Source organism: Gallus gallus, chromosome 11, assembly GCF_016699485.2.
Source record: "Gallus gallus isolate bGalGal1 chromosome 11, bGalGal1.mat.broiler.GRCg7b, whole genome shotgun sequence".
Lineage (NCBI taxonomy): Eukaryota > Metazoa > Chordata > Aves > Galliformes > Phasianidae > Gallus > Gallus gallus.
Window position 1 is genome coordinate 18,412,400 of NC_052542.1, and position 22,455 is coordinate 18,434,854.

General features: G+C 55.5%; 4 protein-coding genes across 27 annotated transcripts in view; 1 reads left to right on the top strand and 3 right to left on the bottom strand.

Moving 5' to 3' along the window:
- Window positions 1-169: 169 nt before the first annotated feature.
- On the bottom strand, window positions 170-1,807 carry SPATA2L (spermatogenesis associated 2 like). Its single transcript, XM_015292683.4, has 2 exons — window positions 1,361-1,807; window positions 170-1,272 (listed from the first exon to the last, which is right to left on the bottom strand). The coding sequence occupies exons 1-2, from the start codon at window positions 1,652-1,654 to the stop codon at window positions 337-339; spliced, it is 1,230 nt and encodes a 409-aa protein (XP_015148169.2). The 5' UTR covers window positions 1,655-1,807; the 3' UTR covers window positions 170-336.
- VPS9D1 (VPS9 domain containing 1) lies at window positions 1,544-6,310 on the bottom strand. Its single transcript, XM_015292680.4, has 16 exons — window positions 6,170-6,310; window positions 5,981-6,053; window positions 5,802-5,894; window positions 5,576-5,729; window positions 4,928-5,039; window positions 4,784-4,846; window positions 4,352-4,404; window positions 4,179-4,266; window positions 3,976-4,061; window positions 3,416-3,879; window positions 3,185-3,314; window positions 2,915-3,108; window positions 2,763-2,844; window positions 2,107-2,211; window positions 1,848-1,971; window positions 1,544-1,655 (listed from the first exon to the last, which is right to left on the bottom strand). Exons 1-15 carry the CDS (start codon window positions 6,281-6,283, stop codon window positions 1,896-1,898), a joined length of 1,887 nt encoding a protein of 628 aa, XP_015148166.2. The 5' UTR covers window positions 6,284-6,310; the 3' UTR covers window positions 1,544-1,655; window positions 1,848-1,895.
- Window positions 6,311-6,473: 163 nt separating this feature from the next.
- On the top strand, window positions 6,474-13,632 carry ZNF276 (zinc finger protein 276). Its single transcript, XM_414213.8, has 11 exons — window positions 6,474-6,685; window positions 7,744-8,053; window positions 8,155-8,207; window positions 8,421-8,912; window positions 9,859-9,937; window positions 11,029-11,109; window positions 11,398-11,508; window positions 11,586-11,661; window positions 11,937-12,054; window positions 12,321-12,420; window positions 12,852-13,632. Exons 1-11 carry the CDS (start codon window positions 6,493-6,495, stop codon window positions 13,135-13,137), a joined length of 1,899 nt encoding a protein of 632 aa, XP_414213.3. The 5' UTR covers window positions 6,474-6,492; the 3' UTR covers window positions 13,138-13,632.
- Window positions 13,548-22,455, bottom strand: part of FANCA (Fanconi anemia complementation group A) — a 35,745-nt gene continuing 26,837 nt past the window's right edge. For 10 of the 24 annotated variants that reach the window (XM_046899512.1, XM_046899509.1, XM_046899508.1 and 7 more), the window contains 13 exons: window positions 22,214-22,277; window positions 21,824-21,990; window positions 21,138-21,243; window positions 20,581-20,640; window positions 20,089-20,193; window positions 19,354-19,466; window positions 18,415-18,556; window positions 16,809-16,871; window positions 15,767-15,872; window positions 15,325-15,400; window positions 14,844-14,970; window positions 14,330-14,500; window positions 13,548-13,834 (listed from right to left, as the gene is read on the bottom strand). In XM_046899512.1, coding sequence (XP_046755468.1) covers window positions 13,727-13,834; window positions 14,330-14,500; window positions 14,844-14,970; window positions 15,325-15,400; window positions 15,767-15,872; window positions 16,809-16,871; window positions 18,415-18,556; window positions 19,354-19,466; window positions 20,089-20,193; window positions 20,581-20,640; window positions 21,138-21,243; window positions 21,824-21,990; window positions 22,214-22,277 — 1,408 coding nt within the window. In that variant the 3' untranslated portion in view covers window positions 13,548-13,726. Of the gene's footprint in view, window positions 13,835-14,329; window positions 14,501-14,843; window positions 15,017-15,324; window positions 15,401-15,766; window positions 15,873-16,808; window positions 16,872-18,414; window positions 18,557-19,353; window positions 19,467-20,088; window positions 20,194-20,580; window positions 20,641-21,137; window positions 21,244-21,823; window positions 21,991-22,213; window positions 22,278-22,455 lie in introns of those variants that run through there. The other 14 variants (NM_001398182.1, NM_001134359.3, XM_046899496.1 and 11 more) reach the window with 9 other exon arrangements.

Sequence of the window (22,455 nt, forward strand, 5' to 3'; positions counted from 1 at the left end):
GAGGGCAGCGTAGAGAGGGACAGTCGCCTCCGTCCCTGCTGCCCCTCCTCTTCTGATGGAGCTCAGGATACCCTCAGCCTTCCAAGCTGCAAGAGCACCCTGCTGGCTCACGTTCCGTTTTTCATCCACCAGGACCCCCTCCCCTCCCTGCCAGGACAAAACCACTGAGTCACGAGGCAGCCACGCTTTACTGGGATGCAGCGAGCCGCTTACAGCAGGAACCAGAGCAGGGCCCAGTCCTCCCAGCTCTCACCTCCCTGCACTGCCCCACTACATCCGAGGGCTCCGTGGGAGCGCGGGGCCGAGTTCAGCGTCCCCTCAAGCCGACGTGCCATGCTAGGGCCGGGTGCCGGTGCCGTCAGCCAGCAGCATGTCCACCTCTGTGCGCTGCAGCCAGAGGCGCTGCTGCCGCTCACAGCGCAGCTCCTGCCCACGGTGCCGGCTGCGGCAAGCCAGCCCGGCCACGCAGGTACCGGCATGCAGCTGCTGGCAGGTGGTGCAGCAGTAGGCAGGCAGCGTGCCCTGCCGCAGGCAGGAGTGCAGCTGGTAGGAGGGAAGCTCAGGGAGTTGCTGTGGGGCAGCAGGGGGCAGAGCGCCGGCACGGGAGCTTGGTGGGGGCTCCCCAGGGGGCAGCCGCGCAGGGCAGAGCAACGGGGGGCTGCCGCCCACCTCCCTCTGCTCCTGCTGCAGGAAGAAGCGAGAGGAAGAAGAGTCTGGCTTGGGGATGCCCGGGGAGGGGAGCGGCTCCTGCGCGAGGTCGCTACGCTCGTAGGTGTCCCAGTTCCTCCCGGCCGCGTCCTGCACTCCCTGCAGCCCTGCAGGGTCCCGCTGCGGCCTGGAGCTCAGCACCGCGGGACTCGGCTCTCGCTCCCCGCCGTCCTCGGGGCTGTCTGGCCTCTCAAAATAGAGATCCTCGGGGCTGTCCGGTACGTCCCCGTAGAGATCCCTGCCGTCCTCGCAGCCGGGAGCCGCTTCCCGCAGCATCTCCACGCAGGCCTCCACGTCCCCGGCGACGCGGCGCGCGTCCAGCAGCTCCTCGGCGCGCGGCAGGCGCGGCTGCAGCCGCAGCAGCAGCTCGGCCAGGATGTCGCACTCCAGCCGGCAGGCGAGGAAGCCGCACGCGGCAGCGGCCAGCTCGGTGCCCGGCGGCGGCCGGGAGACTGCGAGGCGGCGCTCATCCAGCCGCGCGTAGCCCAGCCGGCCCAAGCTCCGCAGCAGCTCGGCTTCGGGCAGCGCCGCCCGCAGCACGTGTACGTAGGCTCCCGAGAAGGTCTGCGAGGAGAAGGAGGGAAGGGAAGCGGCGGCCGCTCGCCCGAAGCCCCCGCATCCCGCCGGCGCGCGGCCCCGGCCCGGCACCCACCTGTATGGTGCGGAACTCCTTGCGCCAGGGGAAGAGGTAGAGGTTGAGGGCCGTCCGCTCCAGCAGCTCGAAGGCGGCGGACAGACACCGCAGCGACGCGCCCGGCTCGCGGCGGCCCCGCAGCCCCCGGGCCAGGAGAGCGCCGGCGTCGTCCTGCAGGGCCGGCAGCAGCCCCGGCTCGTTCCGCAGCCGCTGCCGCAGCCGCTCCCCGAAGGACGGGTCGGGACCGGGACGGGCGCGGCCCCGCTCCAGGCCCCGCCGGTACTCCTGCCGCAGCGCCGGGCCCGCGCACATCCTGCGGGCGCGGCGGGTGAGCGCCCCGGGCTCGGCTCCCGGTCCGGTACCGGTCCTGGGCCCGCGCCGCCCCCCGCCCCGGCCTCGTTTCCCGCCCGGCCCCCGCCCGCCGAGCCCCGGCGCCGCACACGCGCGTTCTTCCGCTTCCCGCGCCCCGCCCACCACGTGACTCCGCCCACTCGGAGGCGCGGACCTCCAGCGCCCCCTGGCGGTCGGGAGGAGCGCAGCGCCTGCCGGCAGCTCAGGGCAGGCTCCGCAGGAAGGCCAGCGCGCTCTGCAGCGACGTCAGGCAGTAGCCCTCCTCGCCCAGCAGGCACCTGCGGCACGCCAACGGCACGCGGTCGGCGCGGGCAGCGGGCGGTCGGCCGGCACGGCACGGCACGGCACGGCACGGCACGGCACGGCTCGGCTCGGCACGGCACGGCACGGCACGCCCCGCTCCCAGCACCTACCCCTCGTGGATGAACTCCTCCAGCGCGGCGCACTCCGACAGCAGCTGGGGCAGAGCGCTGCGCAGCACCGCGTAGGACAGGAGAGGCAGCAGCTCATCCGCCCCGCTGCCACGTGCATCGTCAGGGGCCCCATCACCACGGCAACGGGAACATCGGGCCCATCACCACGGCAACGGGGCCATTGGCCCCCATCACCGTGGCTAAAGGACCACGGGCCCACTGCCGCAGCCATGGGGCGGTCGGCCTCATCACCTCCGCGGCAGCGGAACACTCAGACCCCCCACCACCGTGGCAATGGGACCATCGCCCCAGCAGTGGAACCACCAGCCCTGACATTGTGGCAAAGGGACAACCGGCCCAACTGCCACGGCCCCGGGCACCACTGCCCCCCCAGCACAGCCACAGAACCATCAGCTCCCCAAAACGGGCACAGCAAACCCTGTGAGGTGCCATTAACGGCCACAACAGGAGTGCTGCAGCAGGAACCATCGGCCCCAGCACAACCAGCATCGCTGTCCACCCACGACAGGGACCATCGGGCTGACAGACACCCCTCCAGGAGCCACCACAGCCCCCCGTGTGAACCAGCAGCCCCACAGGGACCCCCGCCGGCCCCACGTCCCCAGCCCCACAGCCGCAGGGCTCCCCATACTCACATGGTGCCAGCAGTGGGGGTGCGGCTGTCGCGGGCGCTGCAATACTCCTCGGCGCACTCACAGATGCTGCGCAGGGCTCGCACTGCAGCACAGAGCAGAGCACTCAGGGCCACCCCACGCAGCGCCGCCCCGTGCCCGCCCCAGCCCCGCACCGATGCAGTCCAGCTTCCTGCGGGGACACGTCTCCAGGGGGATGAGGCGCAGCTCCTCGACGGCAGCACCGTAGGCCAGGCGGCCGGGCGCGGTGGGGAAGAGCCGAGGGGACAGCCCCAGGTCGGCGGGGCTGGCGTGGCGGTGCCGCTCCATGCTGCGAGCCAGGGCTTCCTCCTGGGGCCGGTGCACGCTCCTGCGGGCAAAAGGGTGGGGGCTGGCAGGGAAGGGCCGAAACAGCAGCCCCCAGCTCAGCCCCGGGGCCGCAGTACCTGTAGAGGGCCAGCAGCGGGGCCCACAATGGGGGGAAGAAGGCGTCCTCGATGCAGGCCAGGCACTGGTCCTTGCCAGCAGCAGTGCTCAACTCCTCAAAGGCCAGCAGGGTCAGGGACAGCAGCCTGTCTGGGAAGGGAGGAGTTACGCAGCTCACCCGGTCGGGCACAGTGGGGCCCCGGCCTGCCACGTCACCCCTCCTCCCTCCCAGAGCCATGGCTGCCCCTCACCAATGGCATTGTGGATGTCCCGCACGATGCCCTTCAGCTGCTCCTGCAGCGATGCTGCAGGCCTGGGCCCAGCCATGGGCTCCCCCGGGGGCCAGTCCTCAGGCGATGCCAGGAACCGTTCCAGGTCCTCAAAGGAGCTCTCCCGGGGAGACCGGGCGTCCCCTTCTGCCCTGGAGGCGTCAGGGCTGCCATCAGCCAGGGTTGCTCCGGAGATGCTGTGCCGCAGCGTGGCCGGGCCGTGCTCAGGCACTGAGAACATGCAGTGCAGGCTGCGGGAGGCTCGGAGCCGCCGGCCCCCTGGCTCTGCAGGCAGCAGCCCCCCTGCATCCAGTGAGAGGAAGGCAAGGCCGGTGGGGGCTGCAGGGGTGGTCTCGGGGTTGTTCTGGCTGATGGCTGGGTACAGCCGAGTGTACACCGCACACTGCAGCTTGCGCAGGAGCTGGGCAATGGGGTGCTCTGGGAAGCTGGAAGCAGAGGGACAGGGGTGAGCAGGGGACAATGGCAAGTGGCTGCAGCCCTCCGGCTACGCACAGAGCCCCCCACCAGGAGCCCTGCAGTACCTGAGGAGGCAGGAGAAGAGCCCTGTCACCAGGGACAGGTCTGACGGGCTCCTCTTCAGCCTGGCCTTCCACTGCCTCGGCCAGTCCTGGGGGAGTGCTTGCAGCAGGTCAGAGGGGATGCAGGAATAGCCTCTATCCCTGATTCCCAGCACAGCCCTCTGCATTCATGGCACCCACGGCAGCAGCCTCCAGCGCATACTCACGTGGTCCTGTTCATACTCAAGGATGGCAGCATAGAGCTCTCTCTGCTCCTGCTCCTCAGGGGTTAGGGCCACACTGCTGGAGAACCTCCTGCGAGAGCCATAGTGCCAGGTGGGGGGTCTGCAGGGAGCTCTGTACCCTCGCAGTCCCCACTGGGACACCCCGAACCCCTCACCTGTTGGCCGCCTCCTGCAGCCGCAGCCGCCGCTCCTCCATTTTCCTCTGCAGCTGGGCCAGGGCAGAGTTAAGGCACTGGAAGTGCCGCAGCAGCGAGCCAGCATCTCACCCAGCACAGCCCTGAGGTGGCTGACGAAGTAACAGCCACACGCACTGACAGGGTACGTGGGGGGGGGCACAGCCCCCGGGACTCCCAGGCTGGCAGAGCGAGGACACTTGGGCAGCTTGGACAGAGCTCGACAAGCAGCATCCAGCCCGTCCATGTGGCTTTGATCTGTACCCCAACATCAGCCAGGAGCAGGGCAGGACTCAAAACCAAATGCACGTGCTGGATTGGTGCATCCTGGGGCAAGGAACGGAGGCCTGCAGCAGGAAGCCAGGCCCAGCTGCAGGACCACTGCTTTAGGCTTTCTCTTAGTGGAAAGGATACAGTCTCCTCTCGTGCCCTGGCGATCACCAGGTTCTCCATCATCTGCCGCTGTAGAGACAGCGTCTGCCAAGCAATGAACGTTACGTGGGTGACACCTGCTCACAGTCCCAGTGTGGGACCCATCGTACCCAGCCCCCCACTCACCAGCGAGGTTTTCTGCAGGGCCTGGCTGGGGTTGAGCCGTGCCACCCGTGCCTCGTAAGCAGCCTTCAGCTTCTGGTTCTGCAGCGATGCCTCCTCCAGTGGTGTCAGCTCCCTGCAGGGAATGAGGTGAGCACTGTGGTGGCCCTGCATGAGAGCCAGGGGTCCCGGCCAGCTGAGACCCTTCCAGGTTGAAGAAGACCTCTGTGATCCCAAAGCCCACCCCCGACCCACCCCACCATGCCCATAACCACGTCCCTCAGTGCCACGTCTCTGCAGTTCTGGGACACCCCCAGGGAATGTGACCCCACCGCTCCCTGGGCAGCCTGTGCTGGTGCATCACCACTCTATCTGAGAGGAAATTTTCCTGATATCCAACCTCAACCTCCTCTGCTCTAAATTAGCATCATAATCTCCTGTCCTTTGGAGGACATCGAGACCACCCGTTAACACAGCACTGCCAACTCTATCCATAAACCATGTCCCTAAGCACCACACCTACCCGCTTGTTGCTTGGGAGAAGAGCCCAACCCTGCTCTGCTTTCAGGTCACTGAGGGGAGCAGTGAGGTCCCCGTGACCCTCCTTTTCCCACTCCCCATAGGATTTGTGCCTCGGTCCCTTTGCAATTGCTGTCCCTCAGCCCTATTTACTTGCGTGCACTCTGTGCCTCGGCGATCTGCAGCTTCTGGAAGATCTCTGGCGGCAGGAAGGGTGACAGCTTGCCTCCCTCATCAGAGAAAACCCTGCGGTGCCTGGAGATGGGTGCGGGTCCCCCCGGCGCACTCGGTTTGGCCTTGTTTTTCCCTATGGAGGGTGACGCGGGTCCATCAGCCCCTGTTAAGGGCTTTGGTCCACCCGTGGGGGGGCATTACTCACCCAGCGTGGCTGCCAAGGACTTGACTCTCTCCAGGCACTGCTCAGCCAACTTCAGCATTTTTGGGGTGTTGGGGCCGAGCCCTTCGCCATCCTCTGCGATATGGGGGTGTCATCCTGCGCTCCCATGTGTGGGGTAGGGGGGAGGACAGCAAGGGGGAGGACAGCAGGGGGGAGGTTACCTGTCAGCGCTGCCTCATCCTGCAGGGCCTGTGAGATGAGGGTGATGCTCTTCAGGTACTCCACGTAGGCTTCCTGCGGTGAAATTAAATAGGAATGAGGCGGGGATGGCCGCAAGATCTGGGGGCGGGGGGGGGTGGGCGGGAGATGCGTTAGGAGAGCGGCCCCCCTCACAGGGCTGTGGTGCTCACCCGCGTCCTCCCCGCGCTGTCCATCTCCAAAGCCCCGCTCGCCGCCCTCATCGCGGTCTGCAGGGCGCGGCCCGGCCCGGCCCCTCCATCCCCACCACCGCCCGCCGCGGCCATGGCGGCCGGAACGCAGATCTCAGTGGCGGCGCGTTCCCGGGGGGAACTTAAAAAGCGAGGGGATGAAACCGGAAGTGCAGCCGGAGAGGGTTTCCGAAGGGACCTAAAAACGGAAGGTATGCACCGGAAGCCCAGCTCCGGGTCTTCCGGCCCACAAGGGGGCGCCATAAGAGGCGGGGCGCGGCGCGCCGGGCCCGCGGTGAGCGGCGATGAAGCGCGATCGGCGCGGGCGGTTCCTGGCGGCCGCGGGCGGCCCCGCTGCGGCCTCCCCCGAGCCCCGTAAGCGCCCCGCGGCCAGGGGGTCTGCGGAGGGGGAGGCCGGGCCCGAACCGACCGCGGGGTGGGCCCCGGTGGCGGCAGAGGACTCCGCTTGGGCACGGCCCGGGGGGGCGGCGGAGGCAGGTGAGAACTGGGCGGGCCTGGGCCTTGGGGTGCGGCCGGGGGGCTTCGGCGTGGCGCGGGCACGGGGACGTGAGGGTGGCTGCGAGGTCTCGAGCGGCACGAAGCACCAGTTGCTCCCGTAAGTGGGGCCATAGGGCACAGAGCTGCAGGCCTCAGCCTCGCTCTGGCCGTGGGGCTCCGAGGGGCTCAGGGGGGGCACAGTGGGGAGCAGCAGCCCCATCCCGGGGCGCTGAGCTGCAGTCCGTGGTCTTGATCTGACTGCGGTCAGTGGCTTCAAGTGGGGGTAGGGATGTAGGTTGGGGGGGGAAGTCTTGGAAACACACCAGGAAGAAGCCCTGGGGGGCATCGGTGGGGCTCACCTTCTGCTCTGCGCACGAGCGGTCCCTGGGGCTGGTAGCTGTGTGCATTGCTGCTGAGGAAGTGAGGGCTGTCATCGTGCTACGTGCAGCTGGGAGTCCCCGCGCAGCAGCCGCCATGGGGGAAGCACACGGTCAGTGCCCTTGGAGCAGAGCTGTGGCATCGTTCTGTGCTCTGGGGCAGTGGCCGCTCCATCCCTGGTAATGCAGCTCCTCCTTGGTGCCCTGTGTATGGCTGTGGGACCGTTAGGGTGATAGGAACGGTGCACCGGGCAGGCTGGGATCTGTGGAGGCTCCGGCTCACTGAGGGCTGTGGCTGCTGGCTGGTAATGCTTTGGAGATAAACAGCGGAGTGGGAAAAGAAGCACTAAAGCTGGAGGACAGTGTTGGTGGAAGCACAGATGTGTGAGAGCCTTGAGGACATCAGAGTCAGGTCTGGAACAGCTGCACAGGGGTGCAGGGCAGGGGGCGTCATAGGTTTGTGGGTGGTGGTGTGGAGTCCCTGCTCTGCGCTGAGTCACAGAGGTCTCGCTCCTCCTGGTTGTCCTGTGCTGCTGCTGAAGCCAGGACTTTGAAGGCAGCCTTGGCTTGGATCGAGGGATGGGGATGTTGTCTTCCAGTGTGCCAGTGCCCTCGGGCTGCAGCTGGCTGCGTGCTCCTGCAGCAGGCACCGTGCGGCTGCATCCGGTCCTTCTCTCGCAGGCATTGGCAGAGCCCTGAGCACTGGATACTGTCGCCTCTGCCACGGGAAGTTCTCCTCCAGGAGCCTGCGCAACGCCTTTGGGAAGGTCCCTGTGATGGGGGAGAACTCGGAGAAGCAGCGCCGTGTGGATCAGGTCTTCTTCACGGACTTCCAGCGGCTGGTCGGGGTGGCGGTGCGCCAGGACCCCGCGCTCCCCCAGTTCGTCTGCAAGAAATGCCACGCTCAGTTCTACAAGTGCCGCAGCGTCCTCAGGACGTTTATTCAGAGGGTGAATGCGTCTCCCACGGGCCACGTCAAGTCGAAAGGAAAGTACGTTGCATCTCTGTGCTCCTGGTAGTTACTGGGAGTAATGAATTGCTGCGTTCCGTATGGTCCCTCTAATGCTATCAGTGCTGTTCTGGCTTTTGCAGGAGCGGCGCAGCCCCGGCCCAGCCTGGCGTGGAAGGAGGTGCCTCTTGTCTGGGTGAGTAGCTGCTCACAGGGCTGCCTCCTCCAGCAGGGAAGGGTTGGTTTCCGGGGGTGTTGAGGGCAGGGTGGTTCCAGCATACGTGGGGATGCAAAGAGCAGTCCATAGGGTGCCTCCCTCGCCTGGTGCCATGTGCCTTGGTCCGGGTGTGGAGGAGGAATGGGTCTGCAGGCACTGACCTTGTGCCTGCTGCTTCTCCCCTTCCAACAGTCGACCTGATCACCTCCAGCCCCCAGTGCCTGCACAGCCTGGTGACGTGGGCGCATGCACACGCCGGGGGCTGCCAGTCGGTGCCGAGCCTGCAGAGCGTGCTGTCCTCCGAGTACTGCGGGATCATCCGTGCCGTCTGGGGCTGCGGGGACGGGCACGACTACATCATGGACACGGATTCTGACTGTAGCACGGTGCTTGTTGACAATGCCTTGGCTGTCAAACGGGAGTGGAACAAGAGCGTGGCGCAGCGCTTGACGGACAACGGGGCAGACAATGCCGAGGCTGTTTCTGCTCCCAAACCCCAGCATGCTCCAGTAAGGACAACTCCTTGTCAGCAGCCCACAAACAAAGGGACCACAACAGTGCCACTGAAGTTGGAGAATGAGCCGTCGCAGAACAGGGATTCATCTCATTCTCAGCTGGACAGCACAGCCTCGTTACAGGAGAAAGCCCTGCCCCAGCCCGTGTCACCACTGAGCAGTACCACAGGTAAGGGATTTCCCTTCTGATCTTCCCCCAGGTCTCTGGGTAAGGCAGAGATCTGCCCAGGGAGCACCGCTGGGCCTGGGTGGCCCTCCTTGGGGACTGATAGGGTACTTGAACTATGGCTCAGAAGTGCTGGTTGCCCAGAGAATCACCTCTGGTCTCGCAGAGGGAAGGGGGATGTGAAGCTTTGGCTGGCCCAGCTGTTGTGCAGCCAAGCTGGTCTCCTTGCCTCTGCACATTGTTTTCCTCTCTGATGAGGGGGTGAGACGTGGCTGTTCAGCAGGCTGTGTATGTCTGGCAGGACCGTGTGGCCCTGCTCTCACCTGGGACACGTACCATTCAAGTGGTGCAGAGTGGTCCCGTTCTGTCTGTTTGCCGGGTGGTTATTTGGGATCAATCCAAACCCAGTCTGTGTCAGTCTGGGAGGGGGTTTCCCCACCCCACTGTGAGCCAATGTGAGCAGTGTGAGGCCCAGGAGGCGCTTCTGTCTGCACAGGCAGCCCTGCTCTTGGGCTGCTTTCATGCAGGTTTGCTGCTGCGTTCTCCTCTCTTCTAAAATTTGGGACTTAACACCGATTTTGAGTTACAGAAGTTGGGATCTGTTTAGCTCTGGCAATCACATGATATGTCTGCTGCTGGAAAGAGAAAAGGTAGTCATAATTCACTGGGGAATGAGTCTTTGGGTTGCAGAGCAGTAGTGACTGGGAAACCAGAAGATGCTTGTGGGAGCTGCAGGGTAAAGGCTCTCCCTGCCTGGGATGCAGGGAGAATGCTCCCAGAGCTCATGAGACATTGACTTTGATTTTGAATAATCATTAACTTGTCTTGGAGCACATCTTTTTTGCAGTATGAGCCACCATGAGTTAAATCAGTGCCTTCTCAACGGCTGCCTCTGGCTTCTTTTCACTGCTTTTCCTAGTAACGTACCTTGTTCTCCTTCATTCCCTAGGACAGTTGAGTGGGAAGCAGGTTCTGTCTGCAACGTCGGATGAGCGGGTAAAAGACGAGTTCAGTGACCTTTCTGAGGGGTGAGAGAAGAGTGGGTTTAAAATAGCCTTAATGTCTTCTTTGCGAGTATGAAATGACTGCGGAGAGCTTCTCCACGAGCAGCCCGGTCCTCAGAAGGCCCTGGGAGGTGGCACTGAGGGGCAGGGTGGTTTCTCTGCAGCCACAGTAGTAGCACTCGGCTCTCTCCCACGTGCTGCACGCACAGTGTGTGATGTCTCTTGGTTGCTTCCGGCACAGCTGGCTGTGTTGTGCGCTGCCCCATGCTCTGGGGTAGCAGCAGCCACGGCAGGGCAGCGTGGGGCTGTGTGGTTCTGCGTGCTGGCAGAGCTGCTGCTCCAGGCTGTGTGCTGGTAGGGCTGATGCTGGTTCCCCTCCGCAGCTGTGAGCGGTCAGTGTGGGCTCACAGGCAGGAGCTGCTGCTCTGAAGTCACCCTGTTTGTGCACAGGGAGAGTACAGGAAGCCCGAGTGGGATGCAGGCTGCTTAGTGGTTGTTCTGAGCTAAGATTTGGCTGAGCCCTCCAAATCCAGTGAGGTGTGTAAACAGCTGCTGGTTGAGCGGAGGTACGGAGGGGCCAAGTGCAAGCTTACTTTGGTGTGTCAGCTGAATCTGTCAGCTGTCATGTTAAAAGCACCACGGGAACCTGCTGCCTGTTTCCTGGCTTCAGAATTAATTGCTTCTTATGTAGCTTGGGATTTAAAAACAAACAAAAAGATGTGGCTGCTCTGTATGAGGAAATACTGAATGACCTGTAGCTTAATTAACCTGTGCCAGACATTTCTATTACAGTCTTGCTCTACAAAATGACTTTTCTTAGTATAGGAAGCAGTTACAACATCAGAGCCTCTCAGAAACAGCCATTTTTGTTCTCCTGACAGTGGTTCAGTGATTCTTACAGAGATCTAGTCCTAAAAGGAACCAATTCTGCTATTTGCTGTGTTTGGGGGCTGTATTTGTTTTGGGAGACTGTGGGGGAGGAGAACGCGTGGAGCCTCAGTTGCTATGCTGTTCTGTGGGGAAGATAAATGCTGGAAACGAAGAACATGTTACTGCTGCTGCTGAAGTGTCAGCCAAGTCCTGTGTTGGTAAAGGGCATCTTCTCTCTTTCTCAGAGACTTCTTGAGCGATGATGAAATGGAGAAGAGGAACGTGCAATCTTCAGACGACTCCTTCGAGCCTTACCCTGAGAAAAAGTGAGGGGCTTTCCCTGCTGTGCAGCACGGTGTGGTCAGCTGTGTGGCTGAGCAGGAGGGGTGGCACCACCTCTGCTTCCTGGAGATGGGGTGGGCTCAGCTGGGCAAGCTTGTTTTCCTGCATGGCCCTGCACTAGATGCATCGATGTGGCTTGCTTGCATTTGACAGCATGCTCCTGTTGCTGCCAGGCTAAGCCCCCAGGCCCGGTGTAACGTTCAGGGACAATTAGGTGGGAGATCTTGAATCTACATCAGTTATTAAACAAATGTCCTTCTTCCTTCCTGGAGGGTTTCTAGCAAGAAAAGCGACAGCAAAGAAGCGAAGAAGGCAGAAGAGCCCAAAGTAAGGAAGAAGCCAGGGCCAAAACCGGGCTGGAAAAAAAAAATCAAATGTGAAAGGTAATAAGGAGCAGTCTGTGGCTAGGCTGCAGCCCCAGCTCCAGGCCCCTGGCTGACAGAAAGCCTCTGCTTTGCAGGGAGGAGCTGCCAACCATTTACAAGTGTCCTTACCAGGGCTGCACAGCTGTCTACAGGGGGGCAGATGGCATGAAGGTAAGCGCAGGCTTTGTTCCTTCCTCAAACCTGCCAGCCAGTGCCTCAGCAGCAGCCCTTGCAATGAGTTCTGCTGTGTCCTGTAAAGTTCTTTCTGCCAGATTTGCCCCCAGATCCATCCCTGCTTTTTCACAGAGAAGCAGTGCTGGTGCACGAGGCTGCTAAGATGGGTGTCTCGTTTATTGTGGGATCCAATTTTTTTTTCCTCTGGAGAAAACACAGCCCCAGTCCGTGCCTGTTGACCAGCAGCTAGAAGCTCTGTCCTTTCTTTTCAGAAACACATCAAAGAGCATCATGAAGAAGTTCGGGAGAGGCCCTGTCCTCATCCAGGCTGCAACAAGGTGTTCATGATTGACCGGTACCTACAGCGTCACGTGAAGCTCATTCATACAGGTGCGTCTCCACAGGTTCTCATCACAGAGTACAGGTGTTACCAACATGGAGTATTTCACAGTACAAGGCTTGTAGGTGCCATAGCAATACTGTGGGGGATGTAGAACTGTCTTCCTGACATACAAGTCTGCAGCAAGCATTCACATATAGGACTTGAGGCAAGAGGAGGAATTCAGGCTCCCCTAGGAACCGTGGACAGCTGCTTGTGTGTTTCATGTGCTAAGAAATCAGCACAGTGTGTGAGTCTTTCCTCATTTCCATTGCAGAGGTACGCAACTATATCTGTGATGAATGTGGGCAGACCTTTAAGCAACGCAAACACCTCTCGGTCCATCAGATGCGGCACTCGGGAGCAAAGCCCCTCCAGTAAGTGTACCTCATCACACCTTCCTAGCTGAGAAAAGGGATAGGAGTCGGGAAGCTGTGCTGAGCTCTTAGTGTCCTTAGTGCAGTGCAATTCTGTGACACTTCAAATATTCATCCACTTCCCCGGTGTGTGCCCCAGCTTCAGAGCTTCCCTTTGCTGAGCAAGTCTTGCCCTTTCTATGTCTGTTCTTTGGTGTTCAACTGATGAATGCTCAGCTACAAGCAGTGAGCCACCGACCTGAGAATGATGATGCTCCTTGACTTGGGTGGTTCTACAAGATGCTTTAAGCCAACTGCTGAAGGCTGCCGTATTCTTGGAGCTTCTGCTTCCTATTCAGTGGAGGAAAATGTGGGCTTAGTCACTGTGACAAACATCTTGGGCTCAGGCTGTGGCTCTGGGCTGGGTGCTGAGCCCGTGCTTTGCCTTGCAGGTGTGAAATCTGTGGCTTCCAGTGCAGGCAGCGAGCATCGCTCAAGTACCACATGACCAAACACAAAGCGGAGACAGAGCTGGAATTTGCCTGCGACCAGTGTGGGAAACGTTTTGAGAAGGCCCATAACCTTAATGTCCACATGTCTATGGTGCACCCTCTGACCCAGACTCAGGACAAAACCAAGCCCTTGGAGTCAGAGTCCATTCTCCTCTTAAATACATCAGGGACTTCAGAAAGCCAGGCAGTAAAGCCAGAAGTGACTGCACAGCAAGAGCCCACCTGAGGGGGATGGGGAAGCTTTCCCAGTCTGGTCCCATAGAAACTATATGGCAGAGTGGAGATTTTTAATCTACATTTTAGTCTCCAAAGAACTCAATGGAATTAGCTTCAGCTTGCTCAGAAAAAGCTTGTTATGCTGTGATTCTCCATGCTCACGTCTGATTCAGCAGTGTTGTACTAAGTCTGTCTAATCCAAGGGGAGTGGATGTTTGGCAGCACCCCTTTGTTGTCCCCCTTCTCCCCATGCACACAGTTGTAGAAACAAAGTTGGCCCACAACTGATCCCAACCTGCACAAGCTGCTGCCTGCTCAGAATGGCCCTTGGGTGGCTGTAAGGGTACGTATGACAGTGGAGCAACTTAAAGCAGGCATTTTGTTTTGAAAGAAAAAAAAAATCCCAAAGCAAGTCTAAACTGAAGTTTGTAACCTACTTTTTATTGTAATAAGAGCTTCATGGTTATGCTTGTAATAAATTATTTACAAAGTAATTGGACAGAAACAGCGCTAGTGGGGAAAGTAGTGTGGTGTCTTTCCCTTCACCTGTAGGCAGTGTGTTCTGCCCAGCCTGCTCCCTGCAACGGTGTCACTGTCACTCAGAACAGGAACAGCTCTTCATCCACCTCCATGGCTGCAGCAGGCTGGGAGAAGTGCTGGAGGGCAGCTCCCACCTCTGGGTCAAGTTTTTCACATGCCTCCAGTAACTGGGGAGAGAGTAAATGGCGTTAGACCTGCTCCTGCTTCCTCAAAGAAAGCTGCAGCAACAGCAGATCATTTTGCTGCTTCTCAGCAATGTGCAAAAGTAGAAGGGAGAGGTGCTGTCGCTGACTCAGGCAGAAATAACGGGCTCCTGCCAGCCAGCACGGTGGAGGGGTGGAATTTCAACACCTGTCACTTAACCGTGCTTGATATTTTACCTAAGACTGAGCATTAAGCAAGTGGCAAGTGCAAGACTGCACGAAAGAGTAATGGTTAATGTTGCTGAGAAAGATGGAGCCTGCAGCAGGGGAGGGAGGACAGCTGTGGCTATAGCACTAATTGAACAGCAGGGGTCCTCCACCGCTCCGGCGTTACAGAAAGGCACTGCATACAGTGTGATAAGCAGGCAGCACCAGTACAGTTTGAGTGTGGCACGAAAGATAGACATGGTGTCAGTGAGCAGTCACGTCAGAGTGAGAAAAGAGGAAGCACTCACGCACCAGTCCTACGTTTCCAAAGCTTTTGGCAGGGCAGCGTGGAATTGCACCAAGGAGGAACCGCCGGGCTGCAGAGATCACTTCTAAGGGATCTGCCTGAGGAACGCAGCAGAGACAAGGCAGATCATAGCCCAGAGCAGTGTCACTCTCAAGTCCCAGTCCCTGCCTCCTGAACTGGAAAAAGAACCATTATGCTGTGCCTATGGTCTAGCTACAAGTTGGGCAGATATCTCAGTCACTGTCTGCATTCATCCTAAGGTCTTGTACAAGACAGCAGTGAGGCATCTTAGGTTTCAGGCACCAGGACAGCAACACCTGCAAGGTTCTCTCCACCTCAAGCTGCATGCCTGCAAATGCAGCTCCACAGCATACCACTACTTTGTACAGGAAAGTGAGAACAAGAGGGATGCTGGCAGTGGCGTTGGGAATGGATCACAAATACAATTCAGAGTTAGGAGAAGGAAGAAAGAGACTGAGCTTCACCCACGTGCTCTGCAGGGCCTGGGCTGTGTCCTACCTGCTCAGGCTGGGGCAGGTCTTTCCCTTCCACAAAGAGCTGAAGCAACTGGATGTAGAGATTGAGTGCCACGTAAAGGAAGACATGCTCTCTGGTGAGCAGCTTGTGGTGAAAGCCAGGGGTAAGGCTGTGGGAAATCATACATGCACCACCCAGTCAGTGCTGGTTCCATGCTAGACTCAAATGGAAAGACACAGGGTAAATACAGCTAGAGCTCCTGCTTGTTTTACACGTCCCATTGTGCACAGGGCTACCACGTGAGAAGGCAGCCAGGGACACTTCTGTTAGAAGCACAAAGACGAAGGGAAACTTCTAGCACAGTATAAAGGGATTCTTCAACAGCAGTCCTGCTGTGATGCGGTATTCTCCCGTGCACAGCTAACAGAAGAGCTCAGCTCACCAACAGGCCAGCTGCAGTGCATGTCAGTCACCAACCACATCCTGCCCACAAACATTCCTTCTGAAAGCAGCAGGACATTACCTGTAGAAGGCAACAGGCAGGAGCCGGCTGTGGCGGTCTGAGGCTGCGCTGTGCAGGACAGAGTATTTTCTAGAGCCTGCAATAGTCAGAAAAAAGCATTAAGCACCTTCAGTGGTCCTCTGCTACCTAATGCAGGGTCTGCACAGCTTCTTCCCAGCACACAGTAAGCCCTAACGGTGGGCGCAGTGACCCTGGCAGAAGAAAGCTGTTCCTTTTAGGCTTTTCCTACTAGACGAAACAACACTGAGCTTCAGTTGCTCCTAATTAGCAGTCAGGTCAGCATATAGCAGAGTAGAAGCAGCTTTTAATGAAACTTTTTCCATGCAGCCCACAAAGGCACCAGGGTTCCTTCTCACAAGCACACTGATTAATCAAAGAGAGAAAGCATTACTGTCCAGCACTAAACCTCACCCTCTCACTCCTTGGGGGAAGACTGACTCACCTTCTTCTGCTGACAGGAAGAGAAGTGGCCAGGATATGCCCCTCTCTTCCAGGCACTGCAAGATCTCCAGGGCCCATTCCAGAGATGTCTGAAAATCCACACCTTCCTGGGTGTCAGAAAGGACAGGTCTGGTTTGTCATAGGTTTTGATTGTATCGAAGCAGCAAAGTTTCAGTGAGAGATCACATGAAATGCACATGAAATGCTTTAATAGAGGACAGCTGTGAATTTAGCCCAAGCCTTTCCCCTCACCTGGGGGCTGAGCTCCTCTCGGGGCAGTCGGGCACTTCTGCAATGCAGGAGACTGCATCACCAAACCAAGTCACAGCGTTGCTCATTTGAGCATCATTTGCAAAGGCAGAGGAAGTAGTATTGATGAGCAACCAGCTCGTCAGCAGCATGCTTCCCAGCTTTGCTCTAGACAGATACTCAAGTTCTGCATCTACCCCACCCTTTTGGTTTCCCAGAGCCAACTTCCCCCCTCTAACCTCTCTAGTGACAGTTGAGAGCTTTTATGCATTACTCATTTTACTCAGAACAACCTCCCAGATCTGTTTGCTCAAGATAGTTCTTTTCTCAGTGACTCTTCCCCCAGACTCCCCCAGAGAAAGGCTGAGACCAAATGATTATTTTTAACTTGAATCTGCTCCCTGATCCAATCTGTTTGCTGATTACACAAACGGTTGCACTTCAAAGAGGAGAAGATGGCAAAGGACAGAAACACACATTCATAGGCAGGAGGAGGCTTAGGGCAGAGCTGCTGAAAGAACCTTCTTGTCTTTGCTCTCCCTTTTTACAGCACTAAATCATTTGGAAACCCGTGTTCCTCCTTGCTGCAGACCCCATCTCCTGTGAAATGCCATACACTTTCAATCTGAAACAGAAGGGCTTTCAGCAGGCTCTGTCTGGGATATTGCAGATCCTTTCCTTTTGGCAGAGCAAGCTACCAGCTTTTAGAGCACTTTACAAAGCATTTTTAGGCAGCAAACCAAGCTGATCTGATATATTTGGTGTCATGAGAATCCCCTAAGGGCTGAATTTACCTTTGGTGCTATTTTTGCTGAGATGAGATCCATGAGTGAGAAGAACAGCAGAGAAACAAGGAGCTGCAAGGAAAAGAGAGTGCCTGTTAGTTGTATCTGCGGTGATGAGTCAGAACTTACACTTTCCAGTCAGGAAATAACATTTCATCACTAGAAATTCAGCGTTCCCAGGATGGACTCAGATGAACTACAAGCACTGCTGCTGTTTCCAGATGAAGGCAGCATGTTTCAAGTAGACAGACTGGGGCCTGATTTGGTTCGTTGCTTCTCAGAGGAAATCCCATATGAAATTAAAAGCAAGTAAATCAGACACACAAAAAAAAAGGGAAGTTATCCCAAATACAGGGAAAACTAAGCGAGCTACCACAAATGTAAATGTGGAAGAGAGTCAATCTTAGTGCACAGCCTACATGCCACCAGGAGATGCTGTGCAGCTTCCCATCTCAGCAAGCACACTGTAATCATGTCCTGCCACACGTCTCTGCTTCTCTGGATCCCTACTACTCAAATCACAGTGGTTTTATAACCCTGGGAAGTTAAAGTAATGCTTTTATTTGTGTCACCCATTGAGTTGTAAAATGAAACCTCTTTTCTTTTCCTGTTGCCCTCTGAGAAGGGAGAGGGCAGAGCCAGATAGCAGGCTGTGTGCACAGCAGGACTGCATGCACACACACAGCAGTCAGGCCAAGGCAGGGAAAAGAGCAGAGAGACATTACACCTCAGGTCTTCCCAGTGTCCTCCTCCTATCTTAAGGCAGACTTTCAAGGTGAAAGCTGTCATTATTTCACCTGTACTAAATGCATGTATCACCTTGGTGAGATCAGCTTCTGATTAATAGTTTTTGGCTCTGGAGCAGCATAAACAATGGTGGATTCGATGCCACAGCAAGAAGAGCTGCTACCACAACTCTTGCCCCAGGGATTAAAACTTCAGAGTAAGTCGTGAGGCACAGGTTCTGCATAAACAAGAGCTACCTGTGAATTTCTCAATGCAGAGACACTCCCCATTCTGAGCTCTGGTCCCTGCTATCTCCTCTAGATCAACACACACAGCTGCCAGGACAGCAGCCCAACTTCCTTCTCAGCAGAAGGCTTCAGGGAATTCCAGTGCACAGAGGGTAAAATGGCAGATGCACTTCCTGGAACAGAACTGAAAATCTCCCATTGCTGGGATTCCCAGCCCTTAAAAATACATGCATTCCTGTTTCACAGACGCTTGCTGTATCTCCTTAGCCTTCCTGCCAAGCTTCCAGAATGAAGATCAATGAGGATTTCTCCTTTGTCAGTGGGAGAAGTGATCCTGGAGAGCCATGGACTAAACTCTCCTCCTCTGCAGCACTGTCCCTGTTTTTTAGAGCAGCTGTTTAAATAATCTTCAGTGACCTCACAGAGAAGTCAGCATCTGAGTTAAAAGTTCAAAGTTTAAACAGCTTTGCCTGTAGGATAAATATTTAGTAACTATAATTTACAGCTACGTTCTACCAAGGAGCCATCAGCAAGATTTCACAACAGGGTCTAACTGAGAAATGGTATTCAGGAAAAGACATTCTACTTTCAGTTTTTAAGCGTGGAGAACAGCCAGACATTTAAAATGAGTCCAGTCTTGCCTGCTCTGTGTCAGTTCCCAGCCTCTTCAGTGCATTTCTCTCTCTTCCACGTGGTGACTGCTGTTGAACAGTGCAATGGAGGAAGGCAGCAGAAATCCAAGGAGGACCAGAGAGAGGGAAAACCCGTCCTGAAGAAAGGAAGCTAGGAAACAAAACCAGCAGGTCATGGTTTGAGAGAAAGAATCCTAGCTGTAAATGAGGAGGGGATTCAAGGGCTGTGGCAAAGTGCTTCAGTTTGTGATTGGGCCAAAGAAAAAGCTTTTTTTTCTTCCCAACTTTCTCCCTGTTGTTGAATGCTATGTGGAGATTGTTCAGGGAAAGTAAAAAGGTATAGCAACAGACAGCAGCCTCCCAAAATCTCCCTTATCAGAGGTTGGGCAGCTAATTAGTTATCTCTGTACAATAGTACAGAATCACGTGCTTATTGCCTGTGATAATCCACAGGGAGATTCTTATATGGGATTTCCAGCTTCTGGTGAAAAGCTGCAGGATGCTGAACAGACAGCAGATTTATCACAGGTGAATGATATGGAGAGGGAAGGACACAGCTGAGAAGCAATCAGCAATTTCAAGAGATCTGAAATTCACCACATCCAAGGAGTGAAGGGTGTGGCTGATTGAATGAATGACTCAACAGTGTGCTGAAGGCCATTTCCAGTGCTTGTCTAACAAGGATTCTGCCTTCCAGTCTCCTCTAAAAAGATTCTCTTTTCCTTATGGTGAGACACTCTGACCCATATTACGCAGAAGGCCAGACTAAATGATTATAATGACCTATTCTGAGTTTGAACCCTACAAAGGAATCCGTCTATAGCTGTCCTACAAGCCCCAACCCATGTTAGCATTTCTTTCTTTCTGCCTGCTGAAATCCAGCCTGTCTCAGAACAGGCTTCCAGGGAGCCTGTCCATCAGAGCAGCGTTCGGGTTCCTCATACGCACCCCATTGCTGAGGACTGGTATTCCCTCAGTCTCTCCAATTCTTCTGGAAGTGGAGCACCAAAGAGTCTCTTCCACTGAGAGCAAAGCAGTGGCTCCAACCGTGGCCACCAGAGCTAGGAAGAAAGCCAGAAACCAGCAGTGTTAGCAGTGGCATGCTTAGTAGCTGTTTGCAGTAGTAATGCAAGCTATCTCAGTCAGAGAGACAGATTTGTTTCTCCCCTTAACATAGAAGCCCAAGATGTACACACACACATAATAAACACAAGAAGATTCAAATCCTGGCAATGCCAAGTGGGTCGTCCATGACAGTTTGTACCACGGGGCCCTGAAATTCCACTAGCAGGACCTCAAGGAGCTCAAAATCTGCTGTTCCACAAAGGGGATGTATGCACTTCTAAGATGGAACAAAAACAACTACCTCCAAGTGAGACAGTGTGTGAAAGGTAACATGGAGAGAAAAGGAAGAGTGCTTTACAGGATTTGGGGTTGCTTGGTATGTACTCCTATCTTTTGGCTTCTCACTCTTAAACTCTGTTCCTCCATTCTACTCCTGCATGTCCAGAGCTGGGATCAGAGATACTGCGGCTATACTGAAACACTCTGCGTTTTTCCAAGGGCATTAAGAATTACCCCTTACTTCACAGTTTACCTTAAGTGAAGTTTAAAAGATGCACTTGAAATAGACACACAGGATACATCTGATGTTAGAAATAAGGACAAAACATGAATGGTTACCACTGCAGAGAAAAGCACAATGGGACACTTGGTTTGACACGTTGTTAGAACATCGTTGACCCCTTCTGCTGACTCTTCACAGTCCAAGCTGGCATTCAGCAGGCCCTGCGTGAGGATATATCACAGGATGACTACACACCTATGCCTTTGCTGCTTTGAAGTACCTCCCAAACCCCTATGTTAACTAATCAAAGATAACTGTAGGGGTCAGCATGGCCCTGCAAAAGAAACACACACCCAACGGCTTCTCCTTCTGCCACCTGCATTGCTGCATTGTATTAAAATTAGTCTCTACCATTAATTCCTCCTGTTAATTCACTTCACTTCCCTGGACTACTGCTCTTCTGTTTGCAATTTACAGCAGTGATTCTCAACACAACAGTGCAAGTGGCACATCTCAGTGCTAAGAATAGCATACAGTCAGGTATCCCAGTAAAGAAGCTGTTCTGGCTGGCAGGGACAATAGAGCAGAATGACAAAGGCAGCACTTACCCTGAAGAAGTGGGCAGTGATGCCATAGGAAAGCGCATACCCCCTGGAACTGATGTTCTTCTGCAGCAAGATGAGGAAAGAAAAGGTTTCGTTCCTTCCTTTCTGAAATCTTGTTTTCTTCAAGCAGATTCCAACAGCACAGAATCACCCGGTGAGACCCCAGCTATCAGCTCAGGTTACACAAACCTTTTCTCTCTCAAACAACATCACTGCTAGATTGAGCTTTACAGTCCCAGCACATCAGATGGCCCTGCTTGCTGTGCACAGCAGAAGCAGTCTGATTAATGGTCTCAGAATAAGGAGCAGTATCTGCCTGTGCCTCGGGGCTTGAAAATGCTGTCCATCAGGATGAATAGATAGAAATGATACTATCCTGAGCACAAACAATGCTCTGCAAGACCCCAGAAAGCTACAGGGACGTTTTTGAAGCTGAAATTCCCCACGTTCTGATATAAGTTCAGTTAGCTGCATCTTAACTTCTGTCCTAAGCACGAGCTTAAGGTCTCCAGCTACAGCATTTACCAGCAAGAAACGGTTATCTGGCTAACCACACATACCAGCTCTGAGTTTACGTAATGAAAAAAATCTTCACAGTCCAACACAGTTTTCTTTCCTTTTCGACAAGTCACAATCAGAGTGGATGCTGGGAGCCCCACCAGAATCCTTAGGCAGGGAAGAGAAAAACAAAACCAAAGTTGTCATCAAGATGCGAGTCCGTGCTCTCGGAGCACATGACTTTGATATCTGGGGCAGTCTGTGAGCATGTCAAACACAACAGATCTCATACATCTGGACAGAAACCATACAAGGAATTTTCCCAGTTGCTCAGAAAAGAATCTGCATTTCAGTGAGATGCACAGACCACTTTCAAAGGTGTTATCGATGGCTCAAAAGTGGAAATGCATGCTTATCTTAGAGCAGCAAGTCATATAAGCATGCTTACTGCAGGCGGTGGCATTAAGAGTGTTGCTGGCTGTAAACAGAGTCCGCAAATGTGTTGGCCATGGAAATCCAGTCCATCTAAAGGGGTAACTTTAATCCCAGGATGGCACACAGAAGCATTTAAACCATGTGGGTGCTTGGGAACAAGCATCTCTTGCACATTTGTTACCAGGATGCATAGTGTCATTTATTTTCATGTGCTGTGGGCTCTGAAGGGAGGCTACCGAGCTGCACAAGTACACAACACAACATAACAGCACATTTGTTTAAGGCATTCCCAGCCATTCAGGTCTGCGTTTACCTTCTGTGCAGCAGCAGCTCCTGCTGCCTCCACAGCTGTTCACCCAAAGCAGAACCACGATGTCTGTCTTTCAGCCTTTCCTGGAGAATCTCAAACAAGAAGTGTCTCTTTGCATCCAAGCACCCAGAAACTGGCCTTTGCCTACAGCCCAGCTCGAGTACCATCTCCTAAATAAGGCAGGGCAGGGAGGAAACAGTGTTTGTCAGGGCTGCACAGTAGTTTGCACTCAAACCCTCTATGATTCTCCAAAGTAATACAAAGAGATCAATATCTCTATTTCCATGCCATTGCTTACATCTGAGAACTGAATGTCAATCTTATGTATGCTGACATAACAAGAATCTTTGGCCAAGTTCAAGGACACAGATGCACTTCAAAATCTGAACTCACCTGCAACTTGCAATGAATATCAGGACTGACCGACTTCAGTTGGCCACAGCTGCCCAGGTCCAACCTGAAATTAAGAGACACACCAGGTAACTACCCCTGTTCACCCAGAAGGAGAACATAATTCAAGTAATATCAAATGGCTTCACACAAGCACAAAGGTCTAACGTTAATGTTCTTTAAGTAAGCTGTAGGTGAGACAGTAACTCTCCTCTAACCCTCCTTCCTTATTTTCTAGCTTCAGC